Here is a 21,217-nt window from a genome sequence, read left to right on the forward strand (position 1 = left end):
CAATTTAAATTCTACTTCAGTTTAGCCACTCCATGCATTTGCTGAAGTGAGACACAGCTCAAAAAAGCATTTTTCTTTTAATAACATTTGTTAGAAGGATCTGATAGTATTTTTTCTACTGATGTTGGAAATCATACATTAATTTAGTTTTTCTCCTTCAGTTCTTTGTTATCTCAGGAGTGATGAATTCAAGACTCCAAATCATTTAGATATCTGATGTATTCTAGAAATATTGACATTTTTAAAGCTCTGAATATAATTCATATTTATTGGATATCAGTTAAGAAATATCAGCTATTCCATAAACCCTAATTTGCTATAGGAGTGCATTTAAGTCCTGCAGAAGCAAAACTGATTAATTTAAGAGGTTCCAAATAAAATAGTGAAATTCATTTCTACAAACTGGACCTAAGTTTTGTCTTTGGCTTGAAGTCTGTGTATACTTAATGTGAGTGATAGCATTTGAATGATGTTGCCTGATCTCTAGTTCCTAGATTTTCAGAATGGTGAGCTACACTGGAAACTCAAAGAAAAAGGAAAAAAAATAATTCCCAGAAGAAGGTTGTGGCAAACTATTTCTCCAATATTGCAAGAAATTGGCATGGAAGCAGCAATCAAACGTCATAGCTACCTTGAGTGTCTTTACTATCCAATAAATTCCAGGTGGCAGCATTTGGCAGCGGGTGGATGATTTTTTTAAAAAAAAAAAGCTAAAGAGAGTCACACCTAAATAGAATTTAAATGGGAGAATATCCAGAAATACCAAGACTGTAGGCTAGATAGGAAAAAAACAACATTCTGGAATGTGTATGCCAAGACATACCAAGACATTGTTCTATTATAGCCAAATCGCCAGGAATCAAGCTCAACTTGAAAGAGATTTTATATTTATTTTTAAAACCTATGCACTCCGTGGGACTTATTTCTAAGCCAGTACTGTCTTTACTGTTACTTCTCTGAGAAAATATCTCTTATTCTCTTTTCCAGAATCCAGTTTTCTACCTCCTTTGAAAACTGTTAGCATGATCACATTGGCAGATAGTCCTTCACTTATGACCACAATTCAGCCCCAAATTTCTTTGCTAAATGAGATAGTTGTTAAATGAATTTTGCCCCATTTTATGAAACCATTTTTATTCAGTTGTTAAGTTAGGAACATGGCTGTTGAGTAAATATGGCTTCCCCATTGACTTTGCTTGCTAGAAAGTCTCAAAAGAGGACTTCCCATGAGCCAGCATCATTGCAACCATCATAACTATGAGACAGTGGGTCATAGGTGTGAAAAACAGTCATAAATCACTTTTTCCAGTGCTGCTGTAACTTTGAACGGTCACTAAATGAACTGTTGTAAATCAAGGATTACTTGTACCACTTTTTCAGTGCTGTTAATAGTATTATTTCTCTAATATGAAATAAAGAAAAGAGAAATAAAATCATTTATTATCAGGAACAATAAAGAAATTACAGAGTGCACAACAAGCTTATCAATGTCGTTCAAAGAGCAGAGGTACTTTAATTCCCTGTGTTTAGTTCCCTATGGATGCTATCTTGGACTATGCTTCCTTGGCTAAATTCCATGTGCTGCACAACAGCTTTCCAGCGAAAGCAATCTGGTCTCTTAATTGGAGAACTATATACCATGAAGTATAGTTGTTGAGATAAAAAAAGCTTTTTAATAGGTAGCAATTTTAATCTGAGTGGATAAATTTCAATAAGCAGGTAATCTTTGATTCACAACCATTCGTTCAGTGACAATTCCAAGTTATAACATCATTGAAAAAAGTGATTCATGACTATTCAGTATTCCCATGGTCACGTGATCAAAATTCAGATGTCGGCAACTGGTTCATATTTATGTCTGTTGCTTTGTCCCAAGTAGATCCCCTTCTGCAACCTTCTAACAAGCCAAGTCATGGGGAAGCCAGACTTACTTAACACTAATAAATGCACTAATTCACTTAACTACTGTGGCAAGACAGATTGTAAAATGGGGCAAAACTCGTTTAACAATAGCAACAGAACATGTTGGGGTGGATTGTGGTCATAAATTGAGGACTACCAGTGTTGAGAAGGAAATACATAGACAGAACAATGCAATGTTTGGACTTATCAGTATAGTCAGAGCAAAGTAGAAAATGATTTTTACCAGATATTTACTAGAGAAGCTAGCATTACTAAATCATTACGTATTTTCCAGATAATTTATCTTCTTGAATATAAACTTTTTGCCAACTTAAGACAAAAACAATCTTTAATATTAAAAAAAATAAAAATAAGAATGAGAAAGGAGACAACTCCAAACATTAAAAAATAAAGAAAAGAAAAAAGATAACTTATTTTATATTTTACATATATCAATAGTCATCAGTTTACTAAAGAATTCATTACTATATGAACAGTATAGAATATTATTATAAAATAATACAAAATCTGCAATACTACATATTGCTACATGTTTTGCTTAACAGAAAATATTTTTCCAACAGACAGCTCACATATTTCTTACAGTTATTTCTTTATTTCTGGAATAATATCACATTTCCTATTCAATCTTTTAGTTACCCTTCATGATTGTTAGTTATAATTCCTGATAGTCAAATTCCAAAATTTTAGCTACCTTCTGTGCTTATTACAGCTATAATTCCTGATAGTGAGATTCCAAAGTTACATGGAAACTTGCCTCAAATATAGATTTTCCTCTTCTAGTTGTCAAAGCAAAGCAATAAAAAAGCATAATTTCTTAAAAGTCCTTCAGTTCCCTTGCTGTTAATGGGTTGCAAGCTGTCAGCAGCTATGGTATTAGAAGCTTCACTGTTTTCTTATAAAGAAATATTTTACGTTTATCTTGCTCTATGTTGCTTTGTGAATACAGAGAACTTCTAAATACAGTAGAGCACTGTTTCTGAATTTCAACATTTGAACTTCAAAGGAAAACTGGTAGATCTAGCTAAAATGAACAACACTATTCAATCAATTATATATTTATTTTTGGAATGCTAGCCAATTATTTTATATACAAAATGGGAACACAAAGATGTTTTTTTTCAAAAGGAATGCATCCACATTTTCTTAAGTGATCAATTTTAGGCCCATTTCCTTTCATCCAAAAGTATATATTAATTCAGATAGCTATATGATGCATTAAAAAGTCCCTTAACGTATCATGCATACAAGGCTATAATAAAAGCAGCAACATTAGCAATGAAATACGTGATATAAATATATATTTGGTATTTCATTCTAGAAAAAAAATCCAAGTGGAGTCAATTATACAAAGCACTATGTGTACTTGTGAAAATAAGGCCTTAACAGCAAGTTTCCAAACATATAGTAGTGTCTTCCTTCCATTAAAATTCCTTTCAGCAGTAATTGAAATATGTACAAATATACTCAGTTATTAACTGAAGGAGCTAATGCTTTTCTGGAGTTCTTTTCCATAATTCTTCTGGACAAGAGAGGCTGGATATTATTCAATATGAAACAACTGCTCTCTGCTTATATGTGACCATACAAGCAAAGACTTGAGTTCTGGTTGCCTCACATGGGAAAAGCAACAATAACAAAAAAGACAGTACAAAAATGATGTAATTCCAACAGGGAAACAAGTGAGGGTGACACATTATCCGACAAGTCCTAACAAGCTACAACTTCTTATCAACAAGTAGTAGTAAATAATTTAACATTTGTTTCCATATCCTGCGTTAGAATAGTGAAATAACAGCTAAAAATGATTCAAAAGCAGGTATTCTTTAACACGTATCAACAGTATAAGTAACAATATAAGCTGCACAGAATTAATTAGACAGACTGCTAATTTGCACTTATTAGCATCCAAAGAGCTAATAATGATAAAATATAAATAAAAAAACACAGAAGTTTTTAAGTACTGCATGAATCTGAACCTAAACACTGTGGATGAAAACCAAGAGTAGACAATTCACATAGATTCTCCAGGAGTCCATTTGCCACCATAAACTGCACTGACACTCAGTCAATATCCTACAGCAGCAAAAATGGTCAAATTTCACACAAACATATATGCAATGCAATTATGAGCAAGAATAGAAACAGGAGGGCTGTGATAGACAAATTGCCATAATTAATTTGAATGACCACAATTTTCTCAGTCCACACTACTCTTTGAGGGCTTCGTACCTCTTCAACCCCTTCAAAACATGAGTTAAAAATATTTCAGCTTTTTCTAGTAATGTTGCCATGTCACTAAACAGCTTCCTGCTAACTTCCAGAAAATCACAAGGCTAAACCCCCCAAAACTACTCATTCCTGAGGTAAACCATGATTTATTGTAACATTATCTGTAAACTCAGTTCACTCTACAATAAGCAACAAAAAAGGTTTAAACATGACTTTCCCCTCAATATATGAACATATTCATAATTTCCCCCAAATAATCAAGTTTCATAATTAAGTGGCAGCTATTAATCTTTGTCCCACTTCGTCACATAAAAATAAATCATATACTGGATTCCACATAGTAAAACTGCCTGTAGCAAAGTTTATAACCTGCATTAATATTAATTTCTTCCTCAGTTACACCAGACTGTGTAAGATATAAAATAATTAGCATTAAGAAAAGCAAAAGAGGAGGGAGGCATGAAAATCAGATTCCACATTTTTAAGATAGATAATTGGTAAACAATATTACCATTATTAATGGGTGCTGCCTTTAAAAAGGCAAAAAACAGGAATGAATCAAATTTTTCAAGAAAAATCTTGTCTAAGAAGTTCCTCTTGCTATAGGAAGTTCAGCACACATGTACAGATTGCTTTAATTGGGGAAATAAATATTCTTAAGAACAGGTTTATTCAAAGTACAGATAGTCTTTGACTTACAACTATTTGTTACTGACCATTCAAAGTTACAATGGCACTGAAAAAAGCAACCTATGACTGTTTTCCACACTTATGACTATTGCAGCATTCCCATGATCGTGTGATTAATATTTGGATACTTGGCAACTGGTTCATATTTATGACGGTTGCAGTGTGCCAGGTCATGTGATCGATTTTTGTGACCTTCTACAAGCAAAGTCAATGGGGAAGCTACATTCATTTAATAATATTTTGGCTCAAGTGTGGCCATAAGTTGTGTTCTACCCGTAACAACAAAAAAAAAAAATGAAACAGACCTATCTTTTAACAGATTTAAGATAGTAAAAATTAAAATTCAAAAAACATTTTAAGTATGTAATTGTTTGTTATGTTGTTACTTTAGAAAACAAGCATTTAAGGTTTTTGATTAGATGACAACCTACCAATTACATACAAGGTTTGAAATGTAAGTTCTATTAAAGATAGCCAGCATATTAGACAATACTGTTAAATTTATACCCTATAGATCCTATTGCAAAATAGAGACAAAGTGTGATAAAGGTTTCTTTTCTATTCCTAATCCCACCCACTTTGACTTATTCATAAACATTCCAAAGACCTGAGTAGTTGCAAAACTAACATTTTTAAAGCTGGCATGTCATCCTCCCTCAGAATTGAAACTGCCCACTCCACTTTTAGCTAAGGAAAACTTTTATGCCTCAGGCAGGTGTACAATCCTTGCTTTTCCACCTCCCTTTTATACATTGTGGGTTGTTGTCATTCAATTGTATTATAATACTCCAACATTGGTTTCCACACCTCAAGATATATATTAATCTGAATAGTTGTTAACATACCGTAATTTTCAAGAACAAAAGAAATAGTGTGTTTTAAGGCTGTGAAAATCCTTCAAAACACAGCTGAGTACGTATAAAGCACCTCTTTTCAAATGATAGAGGAGCTGCATCTTCCATACACACACGCTGCCTATAAGACTACTCCTAACTATTTACAATGGTATGCACAAATAACCAAACAGATAGACAACTGAGAACAGCTTTCACAGAAATTATGTGATGCTAGAAAAGGAAGCACTATAGCTATTTAATTTTTTAAAATAAAAATATGCTCTGGACATGTTTCTGCATGTTCTGAAGCACCTTTTTCAAAATTTGCTGAGGTCTACTGAATACATCTTTGATAAGAAATGGCACAGATTTCAATTAAGAGCTAGGTCTTTATCCAATGGAAGATTATTTTGCATCAATTCATACTAGATCTTAGCTGCTGAATTTATCTGAAAAAAATCCAGAAACATAGTTGAGAATATACACACACACAACCAGGGACCCATGTTTGATTAACTTATATTTAAATTGGACAATACATTGGTCCTTTGATTGAGAGATTAAAAGAAAGTTAACTAGAATTGTCAAATAGGATCATATCAAATATCAAAGGCATGAAATAGCAAACATTTACTGTTTGTTTAAGAACAGTACATCTGAAGAGTTACAGCAGATTGTTAGTATTTCTTCCTTCACAGTTGGCACTGAAAATCCATAATCATAAAAAGCAAGGCTTGGAAGGAATAAGTCATCTTTGTAGTTCTCAAGAAAGCACCCAGCCAACCATAACAGTATACAATCTTGGAATCTTCCACCTACCAATTACAGTGACTTTTGGAAATTTAACTAGTTTCTAGTTTCATCTAATGGCTTACCTATACATTATCCATATCCCAGCTCTAATATAATAACCCATTTACCATTGTTATGTCCAAACAAAAAAGCTTCCATCTTGGAGCCAGGCCACCACTCAGACAGGTTTTAGCCAGATCAAAATAATCTGACAGGAAATGGGGGGGAATCTATGCAAATATTCTAGGTTGCATGAGGAAATCACCTCTGGAGGATCAATCACTTCCTGGGCTCCAATTGGCTAACTATAGGACTACCTGCTCTCATTGGGCTAAGGTGTCTTCTTCTCCATGGAAATTTTGGTTTTGGCTCTTGAAGAGATCAAAACTTCCCCCAAAGAAATGCTGCTGACCTTGTGGAAGATTTTCTTGAAGCTGATTCCCCTATGAACCATTAGAAGGTCTTTTAAACTCCCAAATATCACGGCGGCAAAGTTAGGTTTTGGCATAAAATAGAATCTACTGACCATTGATCATCAAGCAAAAGAAAACAAACTTCCATGGTGTGTGCTCTTCCATTTTGCCAGGTGAGCCTTACTATCAGAGCTGGGAATTATCTCCAAGAGAGAGAGTGGATGAACTCTTAAGAAAAATCCTCAAACAACTGAGCTGCAATGAGTATACCAACAATGCCTCAATATTTTCAAAAGTTATATAGTTAACTTTTTATATAGTTATATAACTGTAAACTATATAAAAATAGTTATAGTTAATCCCTCAATTTATACAAACTTATCTTTCAAATTCTTATCTTGCTATCACTCTAAATGGACTGGGTTTTTTAAAAAAAGAAAACAAAGATTTACCAAGTATTTACAAGGTGATAAGTTCAAAAAAGGCCTAATATTATTTGTTCTATGAAGTGGCAAAGAAAATGTTTGTATAGAATAAGGAAGACGACCTTACTGAGAAGGGCCAAGCCAATTACCAAGCAATATGCAAGTGACTCAGGCAGACACCTCCCTAATTCCAGGAATGCTTGTAAAGCACCGTCAGACTTTTAAGAGTCTTTGCTTATAGCCAATATTAATAAACGTGGTTTTAGTCTTATTGTGGAATTGATGTCTTGCCTTGGACTACATAGTGGGGCTCACAATATTGGGAACAATCAACTTATATACTGAAAAGGAATATATGATGGTTCTTCAGTCCTTCAGTTATCTCTGCTCTTTGTGGCTCAGTGGACTTCATTTCACCTGAATTGTTTACCAATAACTACTTCTTTTCAGTTCTTGTATCCATTTTTTCTAAGCATTTTTCATGCTGCTCTTTTTAATGTCCATATTTAATGGACATTAAATATCCAAGATACTAGGTTTTAGTTTCACTGTTGGTGTTTTCAGTGTTCAATCTGATTCAATTTCATCTAGTATTTTTGAGCTTACGAAGAGAAATATTGTTACTACACTTCTATCGAACCGAATTGATTTGGAACTGCCTGTTCATGTTCTTAGTTTTTCAAGCAAAGTAGCTTTTGTGCTTTTCAGCCTGAGATTCTTCAGGTCTTCTTTGCTTTCAACCATCAAAATAATATCACATCTGAGATTGTTAATATTTCATCCCTAAACTTTATTTCCAGTTTTTATTTTTTTTAGTCCATTGTTTCTCATAAGAAGTTAAAATAAGATGACTTACCACATTCCTTCACCATTTATTTGTTACAAACTGCATTCTAACTTGTTCACTCTTAAGGTGTTCCTTCTTGGTCACTATATTATTCAATAGGCATATGAAATAATATGGTAACTAATTCACTTGGGTTACACCCAGATTTAAAGAGCTAGTTCCAATGTATTTGGGCTACACAATTAAAAGCCTTTGTAAATACTTATTTTGGAATTCCCTTATTTTTTTTAAAAAAATATTCACTGGATGTTAAAAAGTGATCTCTCCCTTTCTCTCACGAATCCAGTTTGTATGTACATCTGGCAATTCTCATTCTAAGTATTGTTGAAGTCTGGACTGCAAAATCTGAAGCATTATCATATTAGCACATGAAATAAATGCAATTGTTTGAAATCGTTTACAAAAATTTTGACACTGCTTTTCTTTTTATGTTGAAATATGAACTGATCTATTCTAGTCCCTTGGCCACTGCTTTGTGTCCATAGTCTGCATACAAACCACGTTATAGCTGCAGTTTTGTGGTTAGCAATACTTTCCACTTTCCAGAATGTCTGACTAGTTTATTGATCTAGACTTCAGAGTTATCATCAATCTGGCATTCTTTTATAAATGTAGTTCTTCTATACAATTGTGTCATTTTTCCTGTAAATATGTATCTTTCTTGTCTTTTTATCTTGGCATAAAAGGCTCTCTTGATTTCCATAATTTTCTTAAATAAATGCTAGAACTGCTCCAGTATCTGAAAGGCTGTCATACAGAAGAAAATCAATTTCTGTTTTTCAGAATCCAGGATAAGCTAAAAGTAGCCATAGAAGCTATGTTCATCTTTAAGATCTGATTTTTTTTAATTACAGAAAACTATTTATCATGGCATTGCCCTCTCTTAACACCTCAGGGGATAAATTGCTGCATTTTCTGTCTAGGTGGAAACAGTTGCTCAAGTAAGCAAATCAACGCCATTATTTTTTAATGTATTAATCTGAGATAGAGTTCTATACAGCTTTTGTAATAAAATAGCGAGCAAGATATATGAAGGAATCATTTGTTCTCAGGGAATGCTACCTACAAACACCACAGGAAAGTTGGTTATGGAGGGAAATGCATTGTTGTTGTTATATTAAGAATAATATAGCCTAATCCCAAAACAATATACTGTACGTTTGTCAGGGGTGGGATTCAAATTTTTAAACAACTGGTTCTGTGGGTGTGGCTTAGTTGGTGGGCGTGGCTTGGTGGCCATGTTATTGGCTGGGCGTGGCCAACTCAATATCACTCACATCAAGGCATGCATCTCCTCGCCTGGCCTCTCATGACTGTGGGGATGCTGCAACAGTTGTTAAGTGTGAAAAATGGTCATAAGTCACTTTTTTCAGTGCCATTGTAACTTTGAATGGTCACTCCGCACAAGCAAAGTACCAGCAAAGGAGGGGGAAAAAACTCCAGAGAAGTTCCTGAGACAGGAAGTCTAGTACTGCCAAGAATGTAATAAGGGTTAACGGAGAGGCAGTTTCTGTAAGCAACACCAGAATGTTTCCTTCCTGCCTTCCTTACAGGATTAGGCCAGTAATTTCTTCTAACAACCTGTTCTCTGAACTGCTTAGAATGTTAACAACCAGTTCTAGCGAATAGGTGTGAACTAGTAGAATCCCACCCCTGATATTTGTAGTTAGCAAAAAGCAATATCTCACGTCTAGGTGCCACTGTTTCTTCAAGTGGTGCCCCCCAGATATATTGAGTTACTGTATATATACAAATTCATTGGCTAAGAATAACAGAGTACATTCTGAAAAGCAGTGTACAAACATGGAAAGGATTCACAAAAATAATTGACAAACTGCAAAACTATACACAAGATACAAGCACTACTACTGACAAGGAATACACCCAAAGCAAAATAGTTGTTCTGCTTTTGCAACACTGATACTGTTTGGAGGGCGAGGTCAAGAATAGACTAAGCCTGCCAAGTAAAGAGTCATCTCCTGTAGTTACATCCTCCCCACAGAAACTTTAGAGAAATAAAATACTAATTACACATCATAAATATTTCTCAAAACTGATTGGTTTCTTAAATGGATGGCCCTTTTAAGACCAAAACACCTTAACATGTGATTTGTATTTAGTAAGTTGGAAGAACACCTTTTACCAAAGATAAAAAGGTTGCTTCAAGGATATAAGGCCTTTCAATGTATTAAATTGCTTCAAAAGTTAATTATTAGTCTTTTATGACAGTACCTGTTCAAAGTTACTAATTGCAACAACTATAAGCTGCAATTATAAAACCGCTAAGTTCTTCAGTATCAGCACCTAGGACAACCCATGCATAAAACGTCAGCAATAGCAACAGAAAGTGCAAACAGATTGGAAAGACAAACAGATTTTGAAACAAAAAAATTGACCCAGTTATTAGACATATACCTAGGATGGGAAAATCCAGGCTATTATTGAAGGCAGGAAATAGATGTATTTACTGTAATTTGCAAAGAGATAATAGAAAATTTGCATCGAGAGGTCTGGATTTTGCAGCCCAGTTAGGGTATACCTAATATTAAGTACAAACTCTCCTCAAGGTAGTCCTTGATTTGCAACTATCCATGTAGCAATCACTGAAAATTACAAATGCCACTGAAAAAAGTAATTTATAATTGGCCCTTCCACTTAGGATAGTTGTAATATCTCTGTGGTTGTGGGATCATGGTTTGGGCATTCAGCAATCATTGCACTATTTCAATGATAACAGCATCCCATAGCCATGGGATACCACTTGCAACTTTCCTAGCTGACTTCCTAAAAGCAGTCTATGAGGGAAGCTGGATTTGGTTAATTGTGTGTGATTCATTTAATGATTGCAGCAAAAAAATGGTAAAATCATGTGTGCACTTAACCTTTACATTTCCAATCCTGTTTTTTTCATAATTGGATTACCTGTATTGTTTGATTATTCAACTTATTATTGTAGATCATATATACAATGAGAAAAATGTGCTTTACAGATAAAACCAATAAAATCAAACAGAAAGAAAAACTAAACTCCTTATCAGGAATAGAGTATTTATCTTACTGGGTTAAAATGTGGCCTCTAACATTGAAAGCAGCACACTGTTAAGAGATTTTGGCCACTGCCAAAAATATAGAATCATGCTGGTCAGTCAGTGATAGTTGGATGTAGAAAAGTTCTGTATGACCTAGAAAATTTGGTCAAAAGGTTTTTTTGATATGTCTTTAAAAAGGCAATATAATGAAATATGACAAAGATTCCACTGCATTTGAGTCACAAGGACATAGTTAAGCATTGTTCCAAGTAAAGACTTTAGTGAAGATGATTCCACTAAAAGTACAATCGACCACTGTGGTGGAATGAAGAGCCAGCCAAGAAGTCTGACTTTTCATAATTCCTCTTTGGTTGAGGAGAGGACTTGAGATAGCCCACAAATGCTCTTGGCAGTTGCTTCTCACGAGGAGACAGTGATGTCCAATGGATTTAGACCTCCGAGAGATGAGGAAATAGCTATCTTGCTCAATCCTAGATCACCACCTAGATCACCGCCTTAAAGGGCATGGAGTTTGCATTACTTCTTTTTCTAATCACTTTCAAAAATTGCTTGCTTGATGTTTTTCGATTATTAGAAACCTTTGGATCAACAGGTTTTATAGCACTGGGTGATTTTCCTTCAATCCTTAGTGAAAGAAATTTAAAATAGCTTGCCATTTTCCAAATAGAACCAGGGTTACTTTTAAAAATTCAGCATTAGAAAATTATTAAAAAGTCTTTGTGTTCAGTATGTGTGAGTTTATTGTTTGCTGCCTGAACATAAGCACTGTAAATACGTAAAGAACTTGCCAAGGTACCTTAGTGAATGAAGTTTCTTTTTCATTATTGCTCTCTAGACTATGATGGAGTTTTATCACCAAAGCAAAGTGAATCAGTCCATATGGTTAAAACAATTTGTTAGACGAAATAGGAGTAAATTTCAGCCCAAAGCAAAATAAGCATCTATTACAGCATTCTAATTTTCTTATTACAGTGCCCATTCCTATTTTTCAATTCTTTAGCCAGTGATTAAGATCACTGTAATATTAATGAAAGTGTGCAATAAAATGTTGTGGTCACACATGCACCTATCATCCAGAAAAGGATCTTCAGATTAATGAAGAGGACATGTGTGTTTTAATTAGTACAGGAACAAAATTTAGAACCCGACCTAATCCCTTTACCCATTAAAAATAATATTATGGGAAAATTGTAACTAGTTGATATTCTATTAGGAATTCACTAGATACTACATTATGCAAATAAGGATTTTAAAAAATCACTTGACCACAAGTGTGGCATATATGTTATTTTTATCTAAATTACAGTGGTTTCTAAATATGGATCAACATATTGAAATTGTTCTATACAATTGGCTTTTGCAAAAAAGAACAGAGAGGCCAATCCACAGATTAGGCTCAGAAAATTGTGTTGGCGCTGCTGGAAATACTCTCAAATTACCCCAATAGCTGGGATTCTATAACTATTGCTATTTACACATAGTCTACCAGATACCTTTAATTGGATTTAACACATTTGACAACTATATCTTTGTTAGAGATCTGAGGTAATTATACAATTATTTTAATTGATTAGTTGAGAATCATCATATCATTATTCCAAACAGCTAACCCAAAGTCTAAAATATATCTATGCTTTCTATTCTATCCATAAAAGTAACCAATTTATAGTGTAAATTGGTTACTTTTGTGGCTCCAATGGAAAACATAAACATATATTAGATTTGGGGTTAGCTGTTTGGAATAATGATATATAGAAGCATTTTTATTAATAAAGGCATTACAAGTCTAACTGAAATGAAGATAGTTGAAGCTATTGCTAATAAATGAAGAAAAGCCTAGGTACACAAAAGTGGAGGATTGTAAATCTTGTAGAAAATGATACCTTAGATTATTTTAAAATTTAAATCATCTTATGCTGGTCTGTTCTCCCAGGCAGAAAAAGAGGGTGGAAAAGCAAATTTTGTGCCTAACTGATCTTAAGACAACTCCCTGTCTAATTTGTCTATGCTTCCATAAAGGAAGTGATATGTTTGGAATTACGGGGGTTGTAGGGACATTCTTGTGGTGAATTTGGCTTTTCACTGGCAATAGTACAATGAATTCCCTCCTTGCTGCCTCAGAAATCTCTCTCCTCATAGGCACAAAACAGTTTTCAGGAGACTTAGCTGCTAATGTTCCAGGGGTTCCAGTTAAAAAAGCAACAGCATCACAAATAATTTTTCTTCCAGTATTTTACCTGGTCATCAAAAGTAGTATGTTTTCCACATTTTAAAAAGCAAATAGACAACAATCAGTATTTTTTTAAAAAAAAACTGTGAAAACTTGATTGTAACTACAAGCTTTAGGCAGATCTTCATTTTTGTTTTTTAAAAGGTAAAAGCAAATTTAATCAAACACTGATCAATCAAAGTAATTATGTGCTGATGTGGTTGTATATTTGCATTGTGCATAAAAGCAATTTTAAAGTTCTGAAACATAACAGCCACAATCATGGTGGGGAAATGGAATAGATGTTAGGTTGCTATGTTCTGTCCTACCAGCACTGTAGATGCCAAGGTTACTACTGAGTTCTAGCTAAATAATCAGGTGTAAGAGAAAAAATGAGAGATTTTAGTTTCATAGTGGCAGCAAGTAGTTACATTTAAAAATCAAATGTGTATGCTGCCTGAGTCCCAATACTTTTTTCCCCTCCCATTGTTAAATGGCCATGACACTGTTTGGGATAACACAAACACAATTTTGCCTCTAAAACAGTTGCTGAACCCCATTTTCTATTTTCTTAAATGCCCTGAATGAAGTATCATATTAGGTCATAGGTTCATATGTGTGAGTTGGGGTAGAAGGACAACAGTTATTGTACTAGCAGTTGGGGAAAGTGATAGCTGTTACTTTAACCATTGATAAAATAGCAAAAACTATAAACAAACCAACCTCCAGATATCCCTTGACAAAAATCCCAGGAACCCAGGCCCAAGTCAAATTAAGTGAGGCAATGAAAGTAGGTGCCGTTTCACCTTAGAGGCAGTAGAAAGAATGATACACAATAAAATCAATACAGGGAAACCTACTTTGGACAATTCTTGCAGAAATTCACTTTTCCTAGTGTTCATAGTCATGCATCAATTTATTCTACTGATACCTTTTTGTGTTAATCCACTTTTATTCATTTATTTTGTTGAACTCTCTAGAATCCAAGATGATATACAATTCTCAACTGTCCTGGTTAAGAGCTCTATTTAAAGGTTGCCTTTTCCTTTCCATCTCTGAGTCACACATTGAATGTTGACCTAGCAGCGTTCAGTGAAATACACCCTTCAAGGAAATAGCAAGGAACTTACTTTGCCAATAGACTTTACTTCCAACCAAGAGGCTAGCTAAGTAAATATGATTAAAAATGCAATTTCCTACGCTTTTCTTTAACATAAGCTCTTGTCAAATCTCACCATAAAAACAGCCTTTTCATTTAAAACTACCTAGAAATATAACAAGTAGGAAGAACAAGTAGCCAATACAGTGACATTTACAGATGTACATGAATTCAACTATTATGCACAAGAATAAAATATGGCTTTAAGACAGGATCAGTGACATGTCATTCCTGATGTTGGATTGCAACATTACCATGTCCTTTCCATGTGGCTATACTGGGTAAACTGAAAGGGAGTTCAGTTACCTGCTTTAATTTTTAAGCAAGAAAATTTTCAAATAAAATATGAAATAAATAGATCTTTCATTTGGCCTTTAGCACCTAACAGTCTTGTTTCTGAACAGGAAGACTTTACCTATTTATCATAGCTAATATCACTAACAGACCTTCACGATCTGGCCTTCTTATGGAAAACAGTATTTTCTTTGTTAAGGCAAAAGAAGAAGAAAATACTGTTGCACTAAAGCTGCTAGAAATCTTGTCTTTATTCTCATCTAACCTACTGTGTCAAGAAATAACTCCAACACAACTGTTTGCCATGGAGAAGTCAGGTAGTGTAAGCACAACAGGTAATAAAGGTTTACATTTTAAGCATTTAAAATTTTTGATAGAGATACAGGTAATTCTTGATTTATGACCACAATTGAATTTCCATTGCTAAAAAAAGTGATTGTTAAATGAGTCATGCCTGATTTTACAATCTTTTTGGCCATAATGCTTAAGCAAACCACTGCAGTTGTTAAGTGAATCATGCAGTTGTGAAATGAATCTGGCTTCCCCCACTGACTTCGCTTGTCAGAAGGCTGGGAAGATTATAAATGGCAATTACATGACCCTGGGATGCTGCTGCGATTGTAACTACAAGCAGGTTGTCAAATGCCCAGATTGTGATAATGGACCATGGGAATGTCTGAAGTGCAAAGACTGGTTGTTAAGTCTCTTTTCTTAGTGTTCTTGTAACTTACAACAATTGCTTAATGAATTGTGAGTTGTAAGTCAAGGACTATCTGTATGCAGAAGCTGTTGTCTAAATAAAAAGATCTGACACACTTTTAAACTCCAGAACAACAAGATAACAGAACTAGTTCAAACGCACACCTTCCCATTTACTGAACAATAAGGAAGAGGTACAACATAATCAGACTTTCAGGATTCCATTATTGTAGCTAATTTCAATAAAAGCTTTTTTTAGCCTTCCTGTGGATTTGATTTCTGAATTTGGGACTGGCAATTGCAATCATTATTAAAATGCTTTCTATTCAGGTGCTGGTCAATTCTAGTGTGAGAGGGCAGGTTGCCTAAAAGTAACTTGTACCTGGGCTGATGGTGCCCTGCCCCTTCAAGACCTCTCCTCAGCCAGCTCAGCTGCCTAGCAAAGAGGAGCTATAAAAGCTTTGCAGCACAATAGCTGAGTCTGGTGGGTAGGTAGGGATGGCTTGTCCTCCCCTTCAAACTGGTCCATGAGAGAGACAGTACTTGCTTGACTTCAGAGACAGAATTTCTCTTGGAATTTCAAATGGTTTTCTAGGGTTCTGAAAGACAAGACATTGGTTTTGTAGTGTCTATGGGAAACAGATTGTTGAGAGATTATTGAAAGCAAGCTGAAACACACGTATCCCAGACAAACCAACACAATGGTGCAAACAGATGTATTAAATCTGAACTGTAGGTTACTTCATATAAATTAGGCTAAAGGCCTATATAACCCAAGCATATTTATGTCACAAACATTCATTCTGTGTTGATTAATTGAATAATTTGTGCCATTATATACATGGAGTTCCTCCAGAATGAACATTAAATCATGCCACATAATGACTATTCCATATCCAGGTGACATACTTAAATTTAGGCAAATAATTAAAAAAGCACCATAACCGTAATGAGACAGGGCATAAGAGGAATAAGATTATAATGTGTGCTATTTATCAAAGTGAATTCATATGTCATCCAAAACAAAGTTACTGTTTTGAAAATTGTACTGAAATCAACAGAAGACCAAACAGATTTTCACCAGGAGTAAGCAACCTATGCTGCCCATACATTGCTAAACTATTGTTCCCAACAATCCCAGCTAGCACGGTCACATTCTTTGGTTTATCATTTTGTAACATTTGGAGGCCAGGGATTCTTCACCCACTCAGTTTATAAACTGGGTTATACATTCAGTTTCCAAACTCAGAAATCATCAAGAATGTCAGATGTAGAAATGTAGAAATGTGCTCTATAGAAACATTTCATAACAAAAATAGGCTTTATTTTAATTTTCCAATTTATTTTAATTTTCCAATTTACAGTTGCATGCTAACGGGAGGCGGTGTCTTTGGGATCTTTTCTGCAATCTACCTATCCTGTGTGATGTCCATCTGGATTATGTAAACTGTTGGAGATGAAAATTTTAGACAATTTTATGACTCTAATATATGATGGGATTAAAAAAATCAACGTCCCTCTTGCCCTTAATGGACTCTGTGTATACTATAAAAACTTATTTCTACTCCTAAGAAGTAAAATCACTGTAGATATTTTACCCATTATTTGAATGATTTTATTGAGGCAGATATCAAGCTGAGGTAAGGTGTTGTGCTACTCAAGATTCAACCCCAAAATTCAATCCTATAAAAAGCAGATATTCCAGTTACATTCTATGAATAGACTTCTGGAAGGCTTGAAGATTACATTATAAAAGTGAGCCAACAAATTTTTTTGTGAGTGATGTTATTACAAGAATTAATAGAGTAATATACAGTAGCCATATTAGTCAATATCCTCTGTTTAAAAGCAAGGCTTCCACATTCAAACCCAATCTAGTAAAGATATAAATACCTCCCCAAGTGGATTTAACACACTGAATAAAAACTAAGGCATGAATCAGGAAGTCTTTAATTCAAATTTTTCAACTCTGCTCCCAATGAAGTCATAGGTAAACAACTCTCTCTCAACCCTTGCAACTCTTTTAAATGAGGGATGATGCTAACTTTCTTCCCAAACCCATAACCCTCCTCTCCCTCCCTCCTTTCCTCCAACTTTAACTAGTTCTGGAAAGCAACGAATTGAGGGAGGCTGCTTCAGAGATTACAACTATTTCCAGGATTCCTGATCATTAGTTGTAGCAGCTGGGATTTAACAGTCCCAAGAAGCAATCCCACTGCTTTTGATTCAGCTAGATTACTTTTATGACAAACAATGATCACATGGGTCCAAATGTTTAAGTTAAGACCTTTAAAAAAAGTTAGATTGAACTTTATGACCAATGATTTCCCAGCCACATCCAGGTATTTTTTTTTTTGGCAGTAATACAGACGTAGTTTGCCTTTTTGGGGTTCTTAATGTCCTGGTCTACCTAGCAGCTGTAGGATTTCATGATGATCTCCCACCCAAATAATAAATAGCTTTTCTCCCTGCTTTGCGTTTCTCCCAATCCAGTCACACCTGGCTAGGGGACATTCGTTTTAGTAGGGTTCATTTAACTGGCGATGGGAAATGAAACCGATTCACTTTCCACGAGAGACGAAAGCAAAGGGAGGAACACCTGCCACTGCCGCCCGCTCCTCCCTGGAATGGGGGGCAGGAAGGGGCAACTCTCCCCCCGCTTCTCGCCCCCGTCATCCACTCTGTACCTCAACCGGAGATTGGCCATGAACTCCGGCATAGACACGGTGTCGAGAAGCACGAAATCTGCTTTGCCGAACTCCAGGCTCTCCAGCTCTGCCATGGCGCTGCCAGAAAGCCAGCGGGACGGGCAGCCACTCTTCTCGACGACCAGGAAAGACGGGCGGTGTAAAATCGAACCGGTCACCGCAACCACCGGCAGCCTCAGCAAAAGCGAGAGGGAAGGTTTCCACAGCAGCCACGCCCACACCTGAGCGGCCGCCTTGCTACTGGAGGCACGTCAATCTTGAAGGAGGGGAATTGGGCGGGGTTGACTCCCCCATCATACAGAAGCTACGCCCAGGCTGTTGCGACCTCTGAACAGTTGTACCGCCACCTGGCGGCCTAGCTAGGTCCGTGCACTCATTGTATGCCGTATAAAGTTCAGAAGTTTTTATTATTATTATTATTATTATTATTTCCGTAGTATCGCTCATGTAATCTATTAACTCAGGATCTACCTTGTGTCAGGCTGCATCACGATTTTTTCTTCTTTTAAAGTGTCAAAAATAGGTGCACACTAAACCCGAGAATTACCAGCTTTTCAATTTATTTATTTATTTTATTTTTATTTATTTGATTTGCCAATTGTTTACAAGATAATAAGTATAAGTGTATACATAGTTGTGAATACATGAAATGGGTACATATAAGAAAAATAAAAGAAGAATAAGAGAAACAATAGGACAGGGACGGTAGGCACGTTGGTGCGCTTATGCACGCCCCCTACAGTTTCATTGTACGCTTGTTGTACATTGACAATAAACATTTGATTTGATTATCTTTGGCCATGTGTTTCAATTCCTACTTGTTATATATATCAAATCCCTATTCTTGCAAGGTTCAGATATAAGAATAGAGGATATGAATATGATCTTAACCTTGATTCATCTCAACTGCAACAATTTGGGTGACAACTATAGGACAGGAACAAAATACAGAAAATTCTAATGTGTGCTATTTAGTGCTTGTATTTTGCAGCCTGTATATCATAACACTAATAAACCACAAAGAGCTTGATGTAGTTGTTAATGTAGTGGTTAAGGCATCAGGCTAAAAAGCCAGCTGGTTGACCTTGAAACAGTCACTCTTTCTCAGCCCAACTCACCTCATCTGTTGTGGGAAAAAATAGGAGGAGGAAGAAATATTAGATAATGTTTGCCACCTTGAGTTTTCTTAATAAAAGAAGAAAGAAATATATAAATAAAATAAAGCGTTTCTGAAACCTTGCCATGAAAACTGCAGAGGTTCATCCAAGCAGTTTTCAGAAATCAACATTAACTTGAAGGCATAAGGGGGGAAAAGTACAGTTGGATAGGTTCCCACAACAAAGAAAGATATAAATCAATTTGAAGATTAACATGGCTGGATTATTCATTGCCCTAAAGTAAACAAAACAAACCTTTTTTACTACAGTGAATTTAGTGAAAGAAAAGGAGGAATATCTTTCAACAAGGCAATAACAAGGTAATTTAAACGTTCTAATTTCAAAAGCAACCAGAAATTACAAGCTGTTATACAATAAAATCATAGAAGCATAGTTAACCCAATCAATCAACAGCTAACAAAATAAGCTTGTCTTTTTTTTTGACTCTTTGATATAAAAGGGACACACAATTATGAAGCCAGCAACATCAATATATGAAAGTATCCTGCTCTCTCCCTCTGTCTCATGTACGGAATTAGGATTAACATCCAAGGCATGCAAAAATCTCATCAATTTCTATCTGGCAGCAAAAAGTTAGGATTTTTAAGATCACCTAGCTACCATATGTAGCATTATCTGAATTTTTGTAGCCCAAATATGAGCTCTAACAGAAGCCTTAAGGAAGATAAAAGGAAAACTGAACTAGTAGTCTAGTACCGTTACTGCATTGAATTGCACATAGCAGCAGTAATAGCAGATATTAGAAGCCAAGCCAAGCCAAGCCAAGCCTGTGGGTGGATGGGAGTATAGACAAAAGAATCCAGGAAAGTCTTTTTCCTTTTTTGATTGGCCACTAGAATTAAATTTTCTTTTCAGGTTTGTATGGGTCACCAAAGATCCATAAATATCTTTCCATTATGTCTGATCCTGAATGCCATTGGTTCTCCTATGTATCACATTACCAAACATTTAGGTGTATACTTTTAAATATTTTGTAAAACTTTTATTGACATATATAATATATTCAGGATTCAACTACTTCATTGAGAAACTTAGCCTCAGATTTCTACTAGATAATAGGTTAATCAGTTTTGATGTGATTTTCCTTTTAACCAAAGTGCTGACTGAAGAGGGATTGTTATATATATATTAAGGAAATCTTTTCAAAAGACTTTGCCAATAGTTACATTTTATATTGGAAAACTAATGTTTAGCTAAAAGAAGATGAAAGATATTGCTAGCTAAAACAACTTGAACAATCAGTGGTAGGTAAACATGTATATACCTACATAATGGGTATAACATTCAACTCAAAGACAAACAATTGCTAGTAATTTCAAATAATCTGCACATCCCAAAAACTTTAACAAGAAAAATATAAACTCTTAATAAAGCCTGATTTCTAGCTGCATGTCATGCTGACGTAAAATAATTCTTAATTAATTAACACCATATAAAATCTATAGTAGCATTGCCTGAAAGAATATTAAACAGCAGACAATAAAAAATAGCTCCTTTGGAACTTCTTCAGATTAGACCAGTTACAAATTTACCTGGATGAACAAAACATAAACTGACTTTCCAGATTTTTGATGACATGTTCCAATTAGTTAGATTTGTTTCAAATACAAGAACTCTTATTACTTCCTGCTGAAGTGATGCAAGTTCTTGTATTTGAGAACTTTTTTAACATGGCCACTAGATGGCAGATCAGTTTACCTTTGAAAATCCCAGGCACAGTTGCTAATGAAATGTCTGGACACCAGATAATAAGGCCAGATAA

General features: G+C 35.0%; 1 protein-coding gene across 2 annotated transcripts in view; it reads right to left on the minus strand.

The window, feature by feature from the left end:
• MYO1D (myosin ID) overlaps positions 1-18,469 on the minus strand; it is a 137,996-nt gene extending 119,527 nt beyond the window's left edge. The window contains exon 1 of one of the 2 annotated variants that reach the window (XM_026683674.2): positions 18,257-18,468. In XM_026683674.2, the coding sequence (XP_026539459.1) occupies positions 18,257-18,351 (95 nt within the window). In that variant the 5' untranslated portion in view covers positions 18,352-18,468. Of the gene's footprint in view, positions 1-18,256 lie in introns of both variants that reach the window. The other variant, XM_087946587.1, reaches the window with a different exon arrangement.
• Between the last annotated feature and the right edge of the window lie 2,748 nt (positions 18,470-21,217).

Source organism: Notechis scutatus, chromosome Z, assembly GCF_049901735.1.
Source record: "Notechis scutatus isolate UNSWTSFEM ecotype Mainland chromosome Z, rNotScu1.2, whole genome shotgun sequence".
Taxonomy (NCBI): Eukaryota; Metazoa; Chordata; class Lepidosauria; order Squamata; family Elapidae; genus Notechis; species Notechis scutatus.